Below are 13,729 nucleotides of genomic sequence, written 5' to 3' on the forward strand. Positions count from 1 at the left end.
TGCGCAATGTCCTGGTGCAGCGCGTCTTTTGTAGCAGTGATCGCGTCCAGAATAGCGTCAAGGCGTTTGTTCAGCCTCTGTTCCTGGTGCGAGGTCTCCACTGGGGCTGGGGCGCCGCCATCTTGGATCAAGGCATTCCCGTCCCCCTGCGCTGGCGGCGCAGCGAGGCCAGCACCCAGCGCGGCCATCTTGGTTGCGAGAGATGCGCCACTCGAGCCGCTTCCACCGATCACAGCTCACTGTGGCAATCCCACTGGCCGCACCGTGCCCGGCCCCTCCCAACACCGCCCAATGGCAGATAATGAAACGTTCAGCACCCTCTGCCCCAGATCCAGCTTGTCTATTCAAGACCAATAGGCCCCCTGCTGCGTGCAACCGCCTGCCACCGAATTATAGGTGCGCACTGCACAGTTCCATCCACACGCGCACAGCGCCTCTGGTATCCACAATGGTTAGGGCAGCGAGCCTAGTGCGCTCCTCCAGGAAGAACCGACGGATGTGGTTCCGGGCAAACTGAGCTCGCCGCTCATATCAGCATCCCAACACGCGGGCTCTAGCGTGCACCAGCTTCCAGCTACTGTTCCATCAGCCCAGTGCCCCTCACCGTGCCGACCCCGCCTCCGGTGGCAGGCCCACCGTCCACTTCCAGGTCCGTCCGCTCCCCTGGGCACACAGGAACCGTGGGGGGCCGGGCCTCGGCCCAACCCCAGGGGTAGTCCACTGCACGCCGCTACTCCGCAGCGGTCCTCAGCCGAGCGCCCGGGCCCCCAAGCAGTGCTGACCCCGTCTGCCTGACCCCATCAGCAGCAGTCTTATCGGTGGGCGACCTTCACAGGCCAACAGCGTCGTCACCTGTCCAAGTCGAGGCCAAGCCCTCCAGCCAGGGACCGGAGAGCAGGAAGGGGGAGGGGCACCGCTCCCACCGGGTCTCCGCCGCGGACCGCTTTGCCGCTCAGGATCAGCTCCAACGATCCGCTCCCCAGCTTTCTGCACCACTAGCGCCGCCCAGCAGTCGCCAGTGCGCTCGTTTCTCTGCGGTGCAGGGCCTCTAGCGCTCCCGATCCGGCCGCGCCGCCATCTTGCCTTTGTTCGTCAGTCCGGCCGGCCGGGCTCCCAGATCCGGTCGCGTGTGTCTGCCAGGGTCCCTATAGGGTCCAGACTCTCCTCTCTAGGTCAGCGACCCCTCCGGATCACGATTTATGCCGCCAGGGGTACCAAGGGCAGGTCGAGCAGGATAATAGCGGGACTCGGCGCGGAGCAACTCGCTCACGCAGCCATCCCGTTCGGCGCTTAAGCCACGCCCCCCTAGATACAGATTTGTAAGCCTTTTTTTGACTCCTATTCATTTAGGCTGAATGCTAACTCTCTTTTGAAAAATGAACATTGTTAGTGTTTGCATAGTTGTACAAGGCAGTATTTACTCTTTGCACCAAGGTACGTACTGGAGAAGATTTCATATTTATGAAATATTGAGGCAGGATTCTTCTATGTGTGTGCATTTTTAAAAGCTTTACATTTGTTGTCAATTATCTTATTGTAGGAGTAAAGTGGTGTGTTATCTTAGTATTAAGGTAATTTGCTAAACCTTAAATAATGTTAAAAGAGCATTGCACTTTGCACTGCATAGTACTATTCCGGATAGTTGTTACTGTCCCTATTATCATTATTATTCTTAATTTTAAGTGCAAGTAGTGATTTCATGATCTTCACAGATAGTTTGTGATGGCAGTTGCTGTGTTAAACCATTTCTAAAGCACCACTTTAATCAAGTGTTGAGACCCCAGTCGTCCAAAGGTACAATGCAAATCAATTCTTCTCCCTTTCAAGCAGCCAGGAAGTCTGAATTTAGCCGACACGGTCGCAGTAATAGAGCTCATATCAATGGCATGAACCAACACACACCAGAGCGAAATCAATAGAGTAAAGCGTCAGAGGAAAGAGTTATGCTGATATTTAAAGCTGTTATTAACCTACGAAATTCTGTTAATTCATCAGAATCCAAGGACTAGATGGCATTTCAACTTCTATAATGCAACAAATTTAGGATATGCATTGCTGACTCTGATCTGTGGCACTTGTGTACTATATAGGGCCGATCAAGGCTCCTTCCTGAAAGGGTAGTGCAATGTGGACGTGTAGATTAAAGTAGCACACAAAGGTGCCATTCCAGTTATTGCGTGGTTTCGCTTTTAGAGACTGCTGAAAAATGTGTTTGCAAACTAGTTTTTCCTGAGTGTCTAGTTTAGGTGCACAATATTCAGCTTAACCACACATGAATTTTAGGCAAAATAACTTGATGCAAATGTCTTTTTACACAGAATTATGGCGATGTAAAATGGATAGCTTAACACACCTGTATATATTGTTTTATATGGATTTATCCATAGATTTTGACAGACAAAAACACTCAATTTTAGCAAAAACTGTGACGGAGTGGCTTAGTCTGAGATCTGTTAAATACTTTGAGATGCACAATGGTACATGAATGAGAATTCAAATGGCACATGTAGATTCTCTCTATATAAAAAAAAGTTTAAAAACAATTCTCCTAAATCACTTTGTTCTTGTTCATTTTCGTTCTTCCGGCATGTTCCTGGTGTGCTCCACTTCCAGATGAGAGCCTATCTGTGTGCACTCTGTGCCTGTCACTGCTTAATGCTGTGCTGATTACTCCTCTGTATTCAATCAAACTCCCAATGGAGCAATTTGTCATTAATGCTGGTCTACTGAAGGTGCTCCTGCGGTTGTGAAAATTATTGTCAAATTAATCTTCCTATAGCAAAAGTTAGCATTGAATCAAAGTAAACTGGAAAATTCAGTAGGACACTTTGGAAGCTCAGACACTGAAAATTTACAAATACAGTTTAGGAGCTCAGATGATCAAACTGTGCCCTTCTGTATAACTTTTCTCTCTCTCCTATGGGTTGCACAATATTAGTGCCATGAAAGGGGTACCTGAGATCAAAATTCCACCGCTGGTCATAAACCAAGCAAAGCATACAGGTTTTTTTGTCTACAATAGCGCATAACTGATGAGGATGGAAAGTCTGGCCCAGTGCTTGTCTGCGGGTGCACTTCTAGTACAACAAATAAGAGGTTTGAACAGGTCCCCAATAAACATTTGAATTCAAAATTATGTTGACATTTAAAACTTGGATGTTTTATATTCCTTCGAAAACCCAGCATACATAAAAAAAATGTATATCCAAATCATTAAAACAGACAACCTGGTTTCTTTTTCCAGGCAGTGAAGAAGCTGACGAGCTTGAAAACAAGCATAGTATTCAGAGTTGGGCAGAACATCTCATTGTAAAACCTGTGATATGGCAAAAGCAAATACATTGTATTCTGCAGCATGTAGACTGATTAGTAATCCAAAATTACTCAGATGTGGTTGGGCCCCAGTCCTGATTTCTAGTTCCCGGTGAGTGAGAGCTCATCAAACCAGTGGGAGCAATCCGCTACCTGAAAAATACCAGATGTGAGAGGCGTGTTTGATTCATGGTCCCCTAAACTATGATACCCCTAGGGAACTTCCGTGATGTCGTTAGCCCACAACTGCATTTTTCCCACCCCTGAAAAAGTTTAAGCCCCATTATGTTTTTAACCAGTCTCGCATTAAATTAAGATGTTACCCATACCATACAATTAAATTTGCCATTTAGCTCACCGATCATTTGAAGAACTTGAAGAATTTCACTAGTGTTGATTATTGAGCCCTCCTGACCTTGGGATTGTTTATTCTGCATGCTTAGCTGCAGGGTCTCCAAACTACCCCTACTTGTATCCTTGGCTCTGCTGTGAAGACACAAAAGTAGAGGTCATACATCTTCTGTCAACCCTGATAAATTCCATACCGGAGTCTGTTACCTGTATTTCATTGACTAGTTGGAAGTATACAACCCAGAAGTAAGGCTTGGTGACCTCTTCGCCGTCGGAGAGCTCCAAGTGCATCTTAATATAATAACGTTTTCCATCTTACTTTAAATGAGCGCCTACATCTGCTATGTAAATGCTATAAATGTGGTAGGAATGGTAGTGCCCTTTTTTTTGTACCATATTTCCTATTTACCTAGAACACCCACATGTAAACAAAGTTGCATTCTTAGAAGTTACAGTATTGACAGGACACTGAGTATATTCTGTTTTTTATTGGAAATGGATGCTGTTCTGCATCTTTTCAGAATCAACCTCTTTCCCTTGAAATCTGTTGCAGGAGAACAGAGGATTTAGATCCTCATAGTTCTGGCTTGTTTTTTATTTTTGCAATCTTAGTGTGTTAATATGAACCTTGGATTCTAAAGATATCTACCTTTGCATTTTTCTTATGCTCATTTCTTTTGCCTTCTGTTTTTCCCCCCATCACCTGCTCTCCCACCAACCCCTTGTAGGTTGATGCAAGCAAAGCTGGAGAAAGAAGAGTTTGAAGATGAGCTGCGGGAGGTCCGAGAGAGATATGCCAGTATGCAGGTAGAAGTGGATCACTTCAAGAGCGGCTCTGTTGATGCCAATGAGGCAGATGCACTGAAAAGGGTACGATATGCAGGATATCAATGGTGAACATTAATGGTGGGAGAGGCAGCATAAGTCACCTAGTGTTATGGCAATTGGCCTGGCAGGGAAGAAGGAACATCCATCATACTTGGTTTAGATGGAAACGTTTATGTGAGGAATGGAGAAATGGGTTGGAATAGAAGAGGCAATGGGTTGGAGAATGCTCCTCGGTGAGACAATTTGGGGAGTAGTGGATCACGGCCTTAATGTAGGAGTCCAGACATATAGCCCTTCTCTCGAGAGACCTGATCATCCACACATTTGGGCATTATTACAGGATTTAGAGAGCCAACTGCTTGCTAGGGCTGCATTACCAAATGCATTAGAGGCCTAGTACAGCTCTCTTAGAATCATCAATGCAAAAGAAAAAACTGGAAGTGGCAAGATATAGGTTTGTTACGGAAGAGCGGAAATAATGGAGCCCTGTGAGTCCAATTACCTTTTTGGTTCACCTACACTGTGCTATCTTCTCTTCTAGGAGGTGCAAAAGCTGCAAGAACAGCTGCAACAGATAGGCTTGGATAAGCAGAGACAAGAGGAGCTGCTACACCAGAGGGAGCGCGAGTTGGGGGCCCTAAAAGGCGCTCTAAAAGACGAAGTTGCCAGCCATGACGAAGAACTGGAGCAGCTGAGGCAGCAGTTCCAGAAAGACATGAAACAGCTCAAGAGAGACTTTGAAGAGACTTCAATGGTAAGCCCTTAAAGCTCCGGAGGTGGGGCAGAGGTCACACTTGGCGTTGCTGATCATGAACGAATTTCGGCCAGAAGATTACATTTTTTAGAATGCTGTCCAGACTCAAGACCATTGTGACTACTTTTCAAACCATAGGCTAAAAGTACACATTGGTTTGTCACAATGGATTTGTACGTTTCATTGTTTTCTGTTGAAGAGTGTGGTTTTATCTTGTCACTATTAAAGGTCTCTGCTTTAACTCTGATCATAGTTTAAACCGACTGTAGCAAATTACTTCAAACTTCTCAACCAATTGGTTTAGTTAAGGTGAATTGTTAAGAAATGCCATATCCTATATTTTTAAAACAAGAATTTGCCTGTAGTGGTGAGTGGGATATTAAGTTAAAACACCCACTGTAATTCACTTTCATCAGAAAATAAACAGTCTCTGTGATGGTCTACATACCAAACAGCCACCCCTGATCTCATTCATGGGGGATTTCCATAAATAGGGAGCTTTAGGAGTGAACAATTGAATTAGTCTAAGCAGTGCACGCTCATTAGCTCTAATCCTTGGGGACAAGTTCTCAAAGGACCATATTCTAAAAGTAGCATCACAACAAAGTTCTCAAATACCCCAAATTATTTCCTCACTGTTTGGGACTTGAATGCGTTTGATTCTGGGGCTAAGTCTGTTACTGCAAGGCTAATGAAGGATGTGAAGGGAGAATGGACAGTGGGAAACTTTTGTTTTATCCTACACTTTATTAGAAATCCATAGTTTCCAGACAATCTATTCTCTTAAAGAGCTGATGGGTTTTGAGTGTAGGGGGCTTTCTTGCATGCCGTTTCCAGCCCAGAATTGTATCTGATGTGCAAAGGCACCCAAAAATATCCCCTAGCATGCGCTCGGTATACATTGGAAAAACCAAGGCACAGAGGTCCAAGAGCTCTCAATATTAATTGGCAAAGCAGAGACGCACAATATTCATTTGCCCAAGAGACAAAGCGGAGTCGTGAAGTTACACCTATCCATTTCAGTCACACGTCATTGCCAGCACCCCTCCCAAGTTGGCAGTTTGTGAGTTGCCGTTTATGCGTTTGCGTACTGTTGCATAATATATGTACTCGGTTCCATACCCAATTCTCCCAAGGAATGATCTCATCTTATTAGCCACAGTGAACAGAAAATATATACTATGGGCTCTGTAAAACGATGTCAAAGTTACTCAATTCTCTAAGAAAACATGCAATGTGTACTGTTAGTTCTGTTACTTGTACACTGCAGCTACTTCTACTTAAATTACAAGTGTTCTGTTTTTGTATGTCAATCTTTATATTGCTCATCAAAGATAAAAACTATTATTTCATTTGCAAAGTAGAAAAAACATGTTCATTTTTCTCCATTTACCTTACCCCAGGAGCAGCCCGTACAGCTAAGATCGGTGTAGCGGGTGTGTGGGGGGGGGGGGGACTCGACAGACAATGAGGGAAATTCATTATTCATTTAATTTTCCCTCACCGTGCCCCATTTCTTTAGTTCCTTTCATCTCTAAAATCCTAAAACTGCCTGCCTTTAACAGACTCGCCACTTAGCTCTCAACTCAGCGCTTTCTTGGCATGCTTCAACATTTTTTCTCTTTCTCCACTCTGAGACTACACAAATCAAATCTGCTGCTTTATCACCTATGCTCATTACCGTCTCCACTTTTCTGTCTTCAGTCTACTTAATCTTTCATCAGCATTGATAAGGTTGCTCTCTTAACCCGGCTTGTATCTCCTGCCTCTCCGTGCATTATGGAAACGACATGTGTCTTGTTAACTGTTTCTCTTTGGTACAGCTTCTTTACAGGTCTTGATGCCTGTCTCATTACAAATCTAGCAGCCTTCCTAAAGAGCTTGGCTTAGATTTAATTCTCTTCACTCTCTAAACAACTAACTTTGATGACAAAAATCTCCTCTCAGCTTCTCCTGTCATATTGACAAACTCAAATCTTGTGCTTCACTTCCTTCTCTCCTTCTGCCTGTTATAGGTCATGGCCTCTCAATCAGCTTTCCACAGTGGTTCACCTTCACAGGACTCCTGCTTACCCAGTTGAGAACAAAAATAATGTCCATTCATGCAGCCTTGCCCTTACATTTCTAGTGGACCGCATTCTCATCTCTGCCAACCTATTGCTCACCTTCCCTTTCAGCTATAAACACCTATATTACCTTTGACAATAGATTGCGCTTCCAGTCACTTATTCCTTAGCAGCTGGATCGGGCTTCAACTACTCCGATTCAGCAACATCTTTCCACACCTACATTTCCACAGTACCAAAACTCTCAGTAACATGGTGCTGAATATGTTGGATTTGGGAAAACAGTCTCGTAGTCAAGCTCCTCGACTACTCTTTTGCTCCCATGCCACGATAAATTAATTAACTTGGCATACCTTATTCAGTCATCTTGCGTATCATTCCCACACATCTGATTTTACCCTCCACACCTGAGTATCAACCCCTCTACAGACCACTCACCGTAGGCTTTAAAGGATATTGTGCCCTCACCATACCTCTCGCAGTTGCAAACCATTCGGACCCTTTGTACAGATCTTTAATCGGTTTCTGACAATCTTGTTCCAGTCCCCAAACCACTGTGTGTGTCTTCAAGCATTTGCACAAATTAGTCTCACTACACTGGAATGTAATACCTTTGAGATGTGTGCTGCCCTTCGGCATTCAGATGCCCTCATGGCCCATCTCAGATTGAAATGTCTTCATTTCAGCCAGCCTCCTACTGCCTTCCTTCTAGAATGCAATCCGCTCTTCTGTGAACTGTAATTTGGCAGCAATCTACCCTACACGTCACTGATGGCTAGATAAGGTTTTTGAGAGTTGGGTACTTACGTTTTCCCCAAAGATGTGTGGGCTTTTTTTTCTGAAAGGTAGAAAGCCACCGTGTACCTGCTGCTAGTCCACATCTGGAAGTATTTTGTCACTTTGTGTCTATAAAGGCAAGAGATTTCTTAAACACTCTTGGCCAACATTTTTTTACTTTATTTGTTAGATGCACACTAGTTCTCAATCAGTTGGGCTACACATATCTGTGTTGATGGCTCACCTGAAAATCAAGGGGAGTCGTTCATTTGTCTTGGAGATAGATGTTCATGCTATAAAGAAGTAGTCAATATCATGAACTCCCCCAAAATTCACCCTTCCATCTGTTTGAAGCCTAACCAGCAAACTCATTAAATAGATGACTCATCCCTTTGATCCAGTGATTAACTTGCTTGACTTTGAAGGTGGCTTATTTCATTGTGATATTCTCACTACGTGGGGTCAGATTCAGACACTGACGGTGCAGCCTTCTTACCTGCAGATTTACAGGGACAGAGTTGTGCCTACTCACCCAAGGTTAACTCCAAAGATGGTCTGTATTTTTCATGGGCAATAAACTATAGGATTGTTTTTTTCACATGCATTAAAATTATAGCAAAAGGGATGACATGGGTATTTCAATAAATACTACTTTGATAGAGTAGAAGAATTAAGGACATGCCCCTTTTTGTGTCTCCTATGCCTCCCAAAGCATGTGCAGTCAGATTACCTAAACTACTACTGCAGACAGGCTGGATTGCAATACAGCTGTGCTGTTTACTGGTGAACAACACTTTACTCACTAGGCCATGATCACATTATACTGCAAAGAGTGTAGCCTTTCTGACACGTATTGCAGGCATATGAAAGGTTGCAACTTGGTCCCGAATGAATACATTCAATAAATGCAGCTATATAGGGGTGAGGCGATGGAGACCGTCTTTTTCTTTAAGAGAACCTTTTTGCTGCCACTCGCACCTCATGCTCACCGCCTTAGCTTGGAAAACACTCCTTTCCAACTGATTAGCACATATAAATCTAGAATAGGCTTGTGGCCCAAAAGGTAAATGCTACTTATTCGTAAGAAACTTTTAGTTCACATGAGATCCTCTCGCCTCCCCAGTGAAGAGCAGCTTCACAACACTACATTCTGACCTGCTTACAGAGGTGGCATGATAATGTGATAATTTATTTCTATCTGTCTCACACCATGCTGAGGTGGAAGGGCATCGCTTTTTCTCATCTGAATAACTGAATCCGACTTTAAAGTCGACTACGCTTTTTAAGACTGCTAACACAGCAGGGTGAAATGAGTCTTTCCTTAGCTTCTTGAATTGTAAGGTCAAGACTGGAAGTATTTAAAAGGAAAATGCCTACCCAGTACATCTTTCATTGTCTGATGTGGGTATACTCCTCCTAGTTAAACATGGTTGTTTTGTTTTTTAGCCTTTGTTCCTTGAAGACCTACATCTCTGATCAGCGTCTGCGTTCTTGCGTGGTTCATTCTTGGTGGGCTGCACCTTTATCAGTAAACCTTCTGTCTTATAAGCTGAGCTTTATAAACCTAATATTGTGTTGCACATGCCTTGTACACTCTTTCTCTTGTGGCATTGTGCAGTTCTCTATCGCCCTGATTTTAGAGGCATTTCATAATTTTCTTTCTGTTTATAGCAGGGAAGTAATTTTGACTGGTGTCTGAAAAGCAAAGACAGTACAACTTATGGAATGGGAGTTAATGAGTTAGGCCATCCCTAGTCTGTTTGGCAGTAATTGAACAGCCAATAGCAGATTTGACGACTTCTTAATGTTCCTAAAAGACAACAGAGTCTTATTTGCTTTACAGCAGGCCCATTGGCATTCGTCGTGGTTAATAAGTCAAGACCTGCCTGCTTTGCTTCAGGTGTCATATGGAAAAGAAACAATTTGTGTAGAAGTTGAAGATCAGCATTCTTGCTAATACATTTTCCAGGTGCAAGTGCCATTTTGGTCTTTTCCCTGGTTCCTTTTCTAAGGGCTTCCCTTCCTCCTTTGTTAAGGGATGTAATTTCGATTATTGCTATAATTATCAATAAAGATACTGTAATGGCGAAAGAAAAGTTGCTTACCTGTAATAACAGTTCTCCATCATGGGTATCTTCATTAAATTCATAAGCAACCCTCCCTCCTTACCCGACAGATAGGATGGATTGGGAGCCAACATACCTCTTATTAGATCTTGCATCCTTTAACACACCTTCGAAATGGCCTGAAAGACCAAAAGGACTGCGCTGGACGCTGGGGCTGTAACGCTCAGTGGCTCCTTATAGGGACAATAATGTTTCCTTATCTGTGAGGCTTGTATGCCTTTTTATTTTTTTTTCTTGTTTTATAACTGTCTTGTAAAAGCTGTTTAGTAAAGGTTCTGCTCTGTGACCTTTGAAAACTATTAATTGTCAAGTTGGTTTCTGATAGGCCCTTTTGTATGTTATGTATTTATTTATTTTTAAACCTGTTATTTCGCCATTATTTGATAATTGCAGTTTTTTTCTGCCAAATGTTTTCAGTGATCTATCACATAGACGGAATTATTTAGTGCTGATGAATGTAGTTAGGATACCTACAATTGAGAAGTAGTGTTACAGGTAAGTACCTCCCATTTGAGGCTGATGCTATTAAGTTATACAAATTAACCCAATATTCATCAGCACATACTAGTCATGATTTATTGTCTGTATTGATGTTTTCACTTGCTGCATCCATTGACAAAGGTAGCCTGTGAAACCAGCAGGTGAAAATATATAAATGTTGTTTTTGTTTCACACTTGGTGACTTGAACAGGACAAGGCGGCCATAAAGAGTGAGAGAGAAGCAGCGGATCAAATGAGGAAAGTTATTGAGTCCACCCTGCGGGAGACCCAGGAGGAGAACGATGACCTGCGGCGGAGGATTCTGGGCATGGAGGCGCAGCTCAAGGAGTACAGGAACTACTCTGATGATCTTCAGGTCTCTGAGCAGCGACTGAAGGAGAAGATCAGCAAACTGGAGGTAACTGGCAGCAAGACAGCTATATTCATATGAACATCCAAAAAGAGAAATCTCATGGAGGTTAAGTTTCAAAATTGTGACCCCTTTATGGTAACTTATTATATTAACAGGCTTGTGACAACACCTCCATACAAGGATCAGTGTTACAAGGAGGTGGATTTTTTTTGTGATGTTTGTATCATGCCGGCTGGGAGGAGGACTGTAGAGAACAACGTGTCTAGATATATCAGTCATGTTGTATTACCAAGATTCCTTTAGCTTTCTCTGCTTCTGAGAAAAGTTTGCTTCTTTCTCTCATAGAGCGAGCGGAAACAAATGGAGGAATCGCTGGGTGAAGCCACCGATCAAGAACAAGAGTTGGCCATCATGAAGAGGTCCCTCGAGAGTCGCCTTGAGGAAGCCCAGAGGAACCTCAACAAGGTTTCGCTAGAGTACAAGGAGCTGAAGGAGGCCTATCAGGAAGAGATGAAGCAAAAGGACCAGTTGAAACTAATGAAAACTGATCTTGAGGAGCAGAAACGCCTCCTGGATAAAACGATTGAGAAGCTCAATAGAGAGGTGAGCATAGTCTGCATTGGTGTAAGTCTGTCCTTTTCAAGTGTTCAGCTCTGCTTGCTTCTTCTCTGCTTTATTTATTCTTGGTATTCAGTTGTGACATGAAGAGCTCTTCAAATAAGCAGTATGCTTAATTGTTGTATTGAGTAATCTGCTCATTCCAAAGAGGAGGTGGTTTTGGAACTGCACCATTCAAAATACTTAACTTTAGTAGTAAGAGCCTGTTCGCTCCAGTGTTTTGATCAATGTTTGCAGAGAGGGATGGGATTTGTTTGTTGATAAACATTGTCTTTATTTGGAAAAAGTCCAGCTCTGACCACTAAATTGGATGCAGGCATTCCCTGACCTTGAGAGTCATGGGTCTGTCTGTCCTGGGTCTTCTATTTTTTTTATCTTTAGGAGATAACACTGCTTGTGTGAAAGTATGAAACAGGGAGTGGTTAGCTCCAAACCCAGGCAGAATGTAGTGAACCTGAACATCTAGTACTGCCCTTCCCTGGCTCGTCTCCTGTTGTTTCATGAGTTGACATGGCTCGTATCTTGGCCAAAGTATCCAAGTATTTCATCACCATCCGCAGTTGGGAACAGCTCAAGACATTCTAACCTTTTCCCATTGAAATCTCTCACCGGCATTAGCTGGACCAGATGGCCGATGAGTCCCGCAGTTCGCTCGCCGATCTGCAGGCGCAGCTGGAAGACTACAAGGAGAAGTCCCGCAAGGAGATCACGGAGTCCCAAAAGCATGCGAAGGAGAGGGCGGGCGAGGCGGAGAGGGTTCAGTTCAGTGTCACTCGACTGCAAGAGGAGGTAATGCACAGACGCACATATTCACTGTTCTTTTTAAAAGCATCCTTCCTTCTTAGGACCAGAGAACATCTTGTTTGATTTGGCCAGGGTGAACATGATGTCGATCTTAGAAATGGAGTTCAGCTTCTTAGCAGCGATGCACAGACTCCCAGCTTAGCCAAACGTCCTGCCCCTACCAACAAATGAGGGTGTCTGTTTGAAAAACATCTTTATCGTGCTGCTGGTGCTTTACTTACGTTGAAAGAAATAATTAAGTTGGCCTTTTTATTGTATTTGCATGTTTTTGATCAAATGATTGCTAATGTACATGAGGAAATATTCAGTCACAGTAGCCCTAGCAAGAGGGGGATCCAAATGTGAAGCTGTTTCATATTTTCAGAATTCGAAAGAAAGAGCAGGTTTCAGAGAGTCGGTCTACAGATACACTTCTAGAAATCTCGGTGTTGTATCCTGTAAAAGAGTACTGATTCAAATGGCCCTGTGCGCCAGTCTCCAAACTACGAGGGTGTACCGGAGGTTTGAGAGGCATAAACCATTTACAGTGGTTTTTGTGGTCGATAACCTGCATACTCCCTCACCCCCTCTATTTATTTGTGTAAAATAAACATTACAGGCACCTTTGTTTCACAATCTGGGACTTTCCAGGGTCTGTTGTTTGATGCGCGCTCTGTCCTGCGAGTCCAACTTGTGACAATGATGGGGCCTTTTTGGGAGGTGGGGGGAGGAGGGGGGGAACTAACCTTTCCCGATCAATTCCGGGCCCTTTCCAGGACCATAATCTTTGTTGCAGTAGAGCAAGGTGCCTCAAGGGGTCAAAACATGAAAGTGTTTTTGTAGCTCTGTCAGCGAGCAGGCAGTAGCGCCATCTTGACTACTTGGCTGAGGTACATTTTACATCACTGGCTATGAAATGCTGTTTAGGTTCTTTCCCAGTGTCTCTGACTGGTGCTCGATTCCAGCACCCCGAGAGAGTGTCTAAAGTGTGTGGATCATTGACCTCAAACTGCAAAAAGGGGGCACCAATGAGATACTCTGAAAATAATGTCACACTATTGTGATAAATAAACCCACCCAATTTCCTTCATTGTTAATGTCTGCTCTCTAGTGGTTAAGGTAGCTAATGGCCTTTTCAGGTCTGGGTTTGCCAGGGCCCTTTTGATTTTACTAAAATTATATGTATAAAATTCTTTTAGGAGCCTTCAGCCAGCCCTAATCGTCCATTGCTCTGTTATGTCATTCACATTTTGCTTTCACC

The 13,729-nt window shown here is 43.7% G+C and overlaps 1 protein-coding gene across 3 annotated transcripts in view; it reads left to right on the forward strand.

The window, feature by feature from the left end:
• CGN (cingulin) overlaps positions 1-13,729 on the forward strand; it is a 222,679-nt gene that overhangs the window by 164,360 nt on the left and 44,590 nt on the right. For all 3 annotated transcript variants that reach the window (XM_078671006.1, XM_078671007.1, XM_078671008.1), the window contains exons 10-14: positions 4,392-4,533; positions 5,033-5,245; positions 10,906-11,112; positions 11,413-11,670; positions 12,304-12,474. In XM_078671006.1, coding sequence (XP_078527132.1) covers positions 4,392-4,533; positions 5,033-5,245; positions 10,906-11,112; positions 11,413-11,670; positions 12,304-12,474 — 991 coding nt within the window. The remainder of the gene's footprint in view (positions 1-4,391; positions 4,534-5,032; positions 5,246-10,905; positions 11,113-11,412; positions 11,671-12,303; positions 12,475-13,729) is intronic.

Source organism: Lissotriton helveticus, chromosome 12 (assembly GCF_964261635.1).
Source record: "Lissotriton helveticus chromosome 12, aLisHel1.1, whole genome shotgun sequence".
Classification (NCBI taxonomy): Eukaryota; Metazoa; Chordata; class Amphibia; order Caudata; family Salamandridae; genus Lissotriton; species Lissotriton helveticus.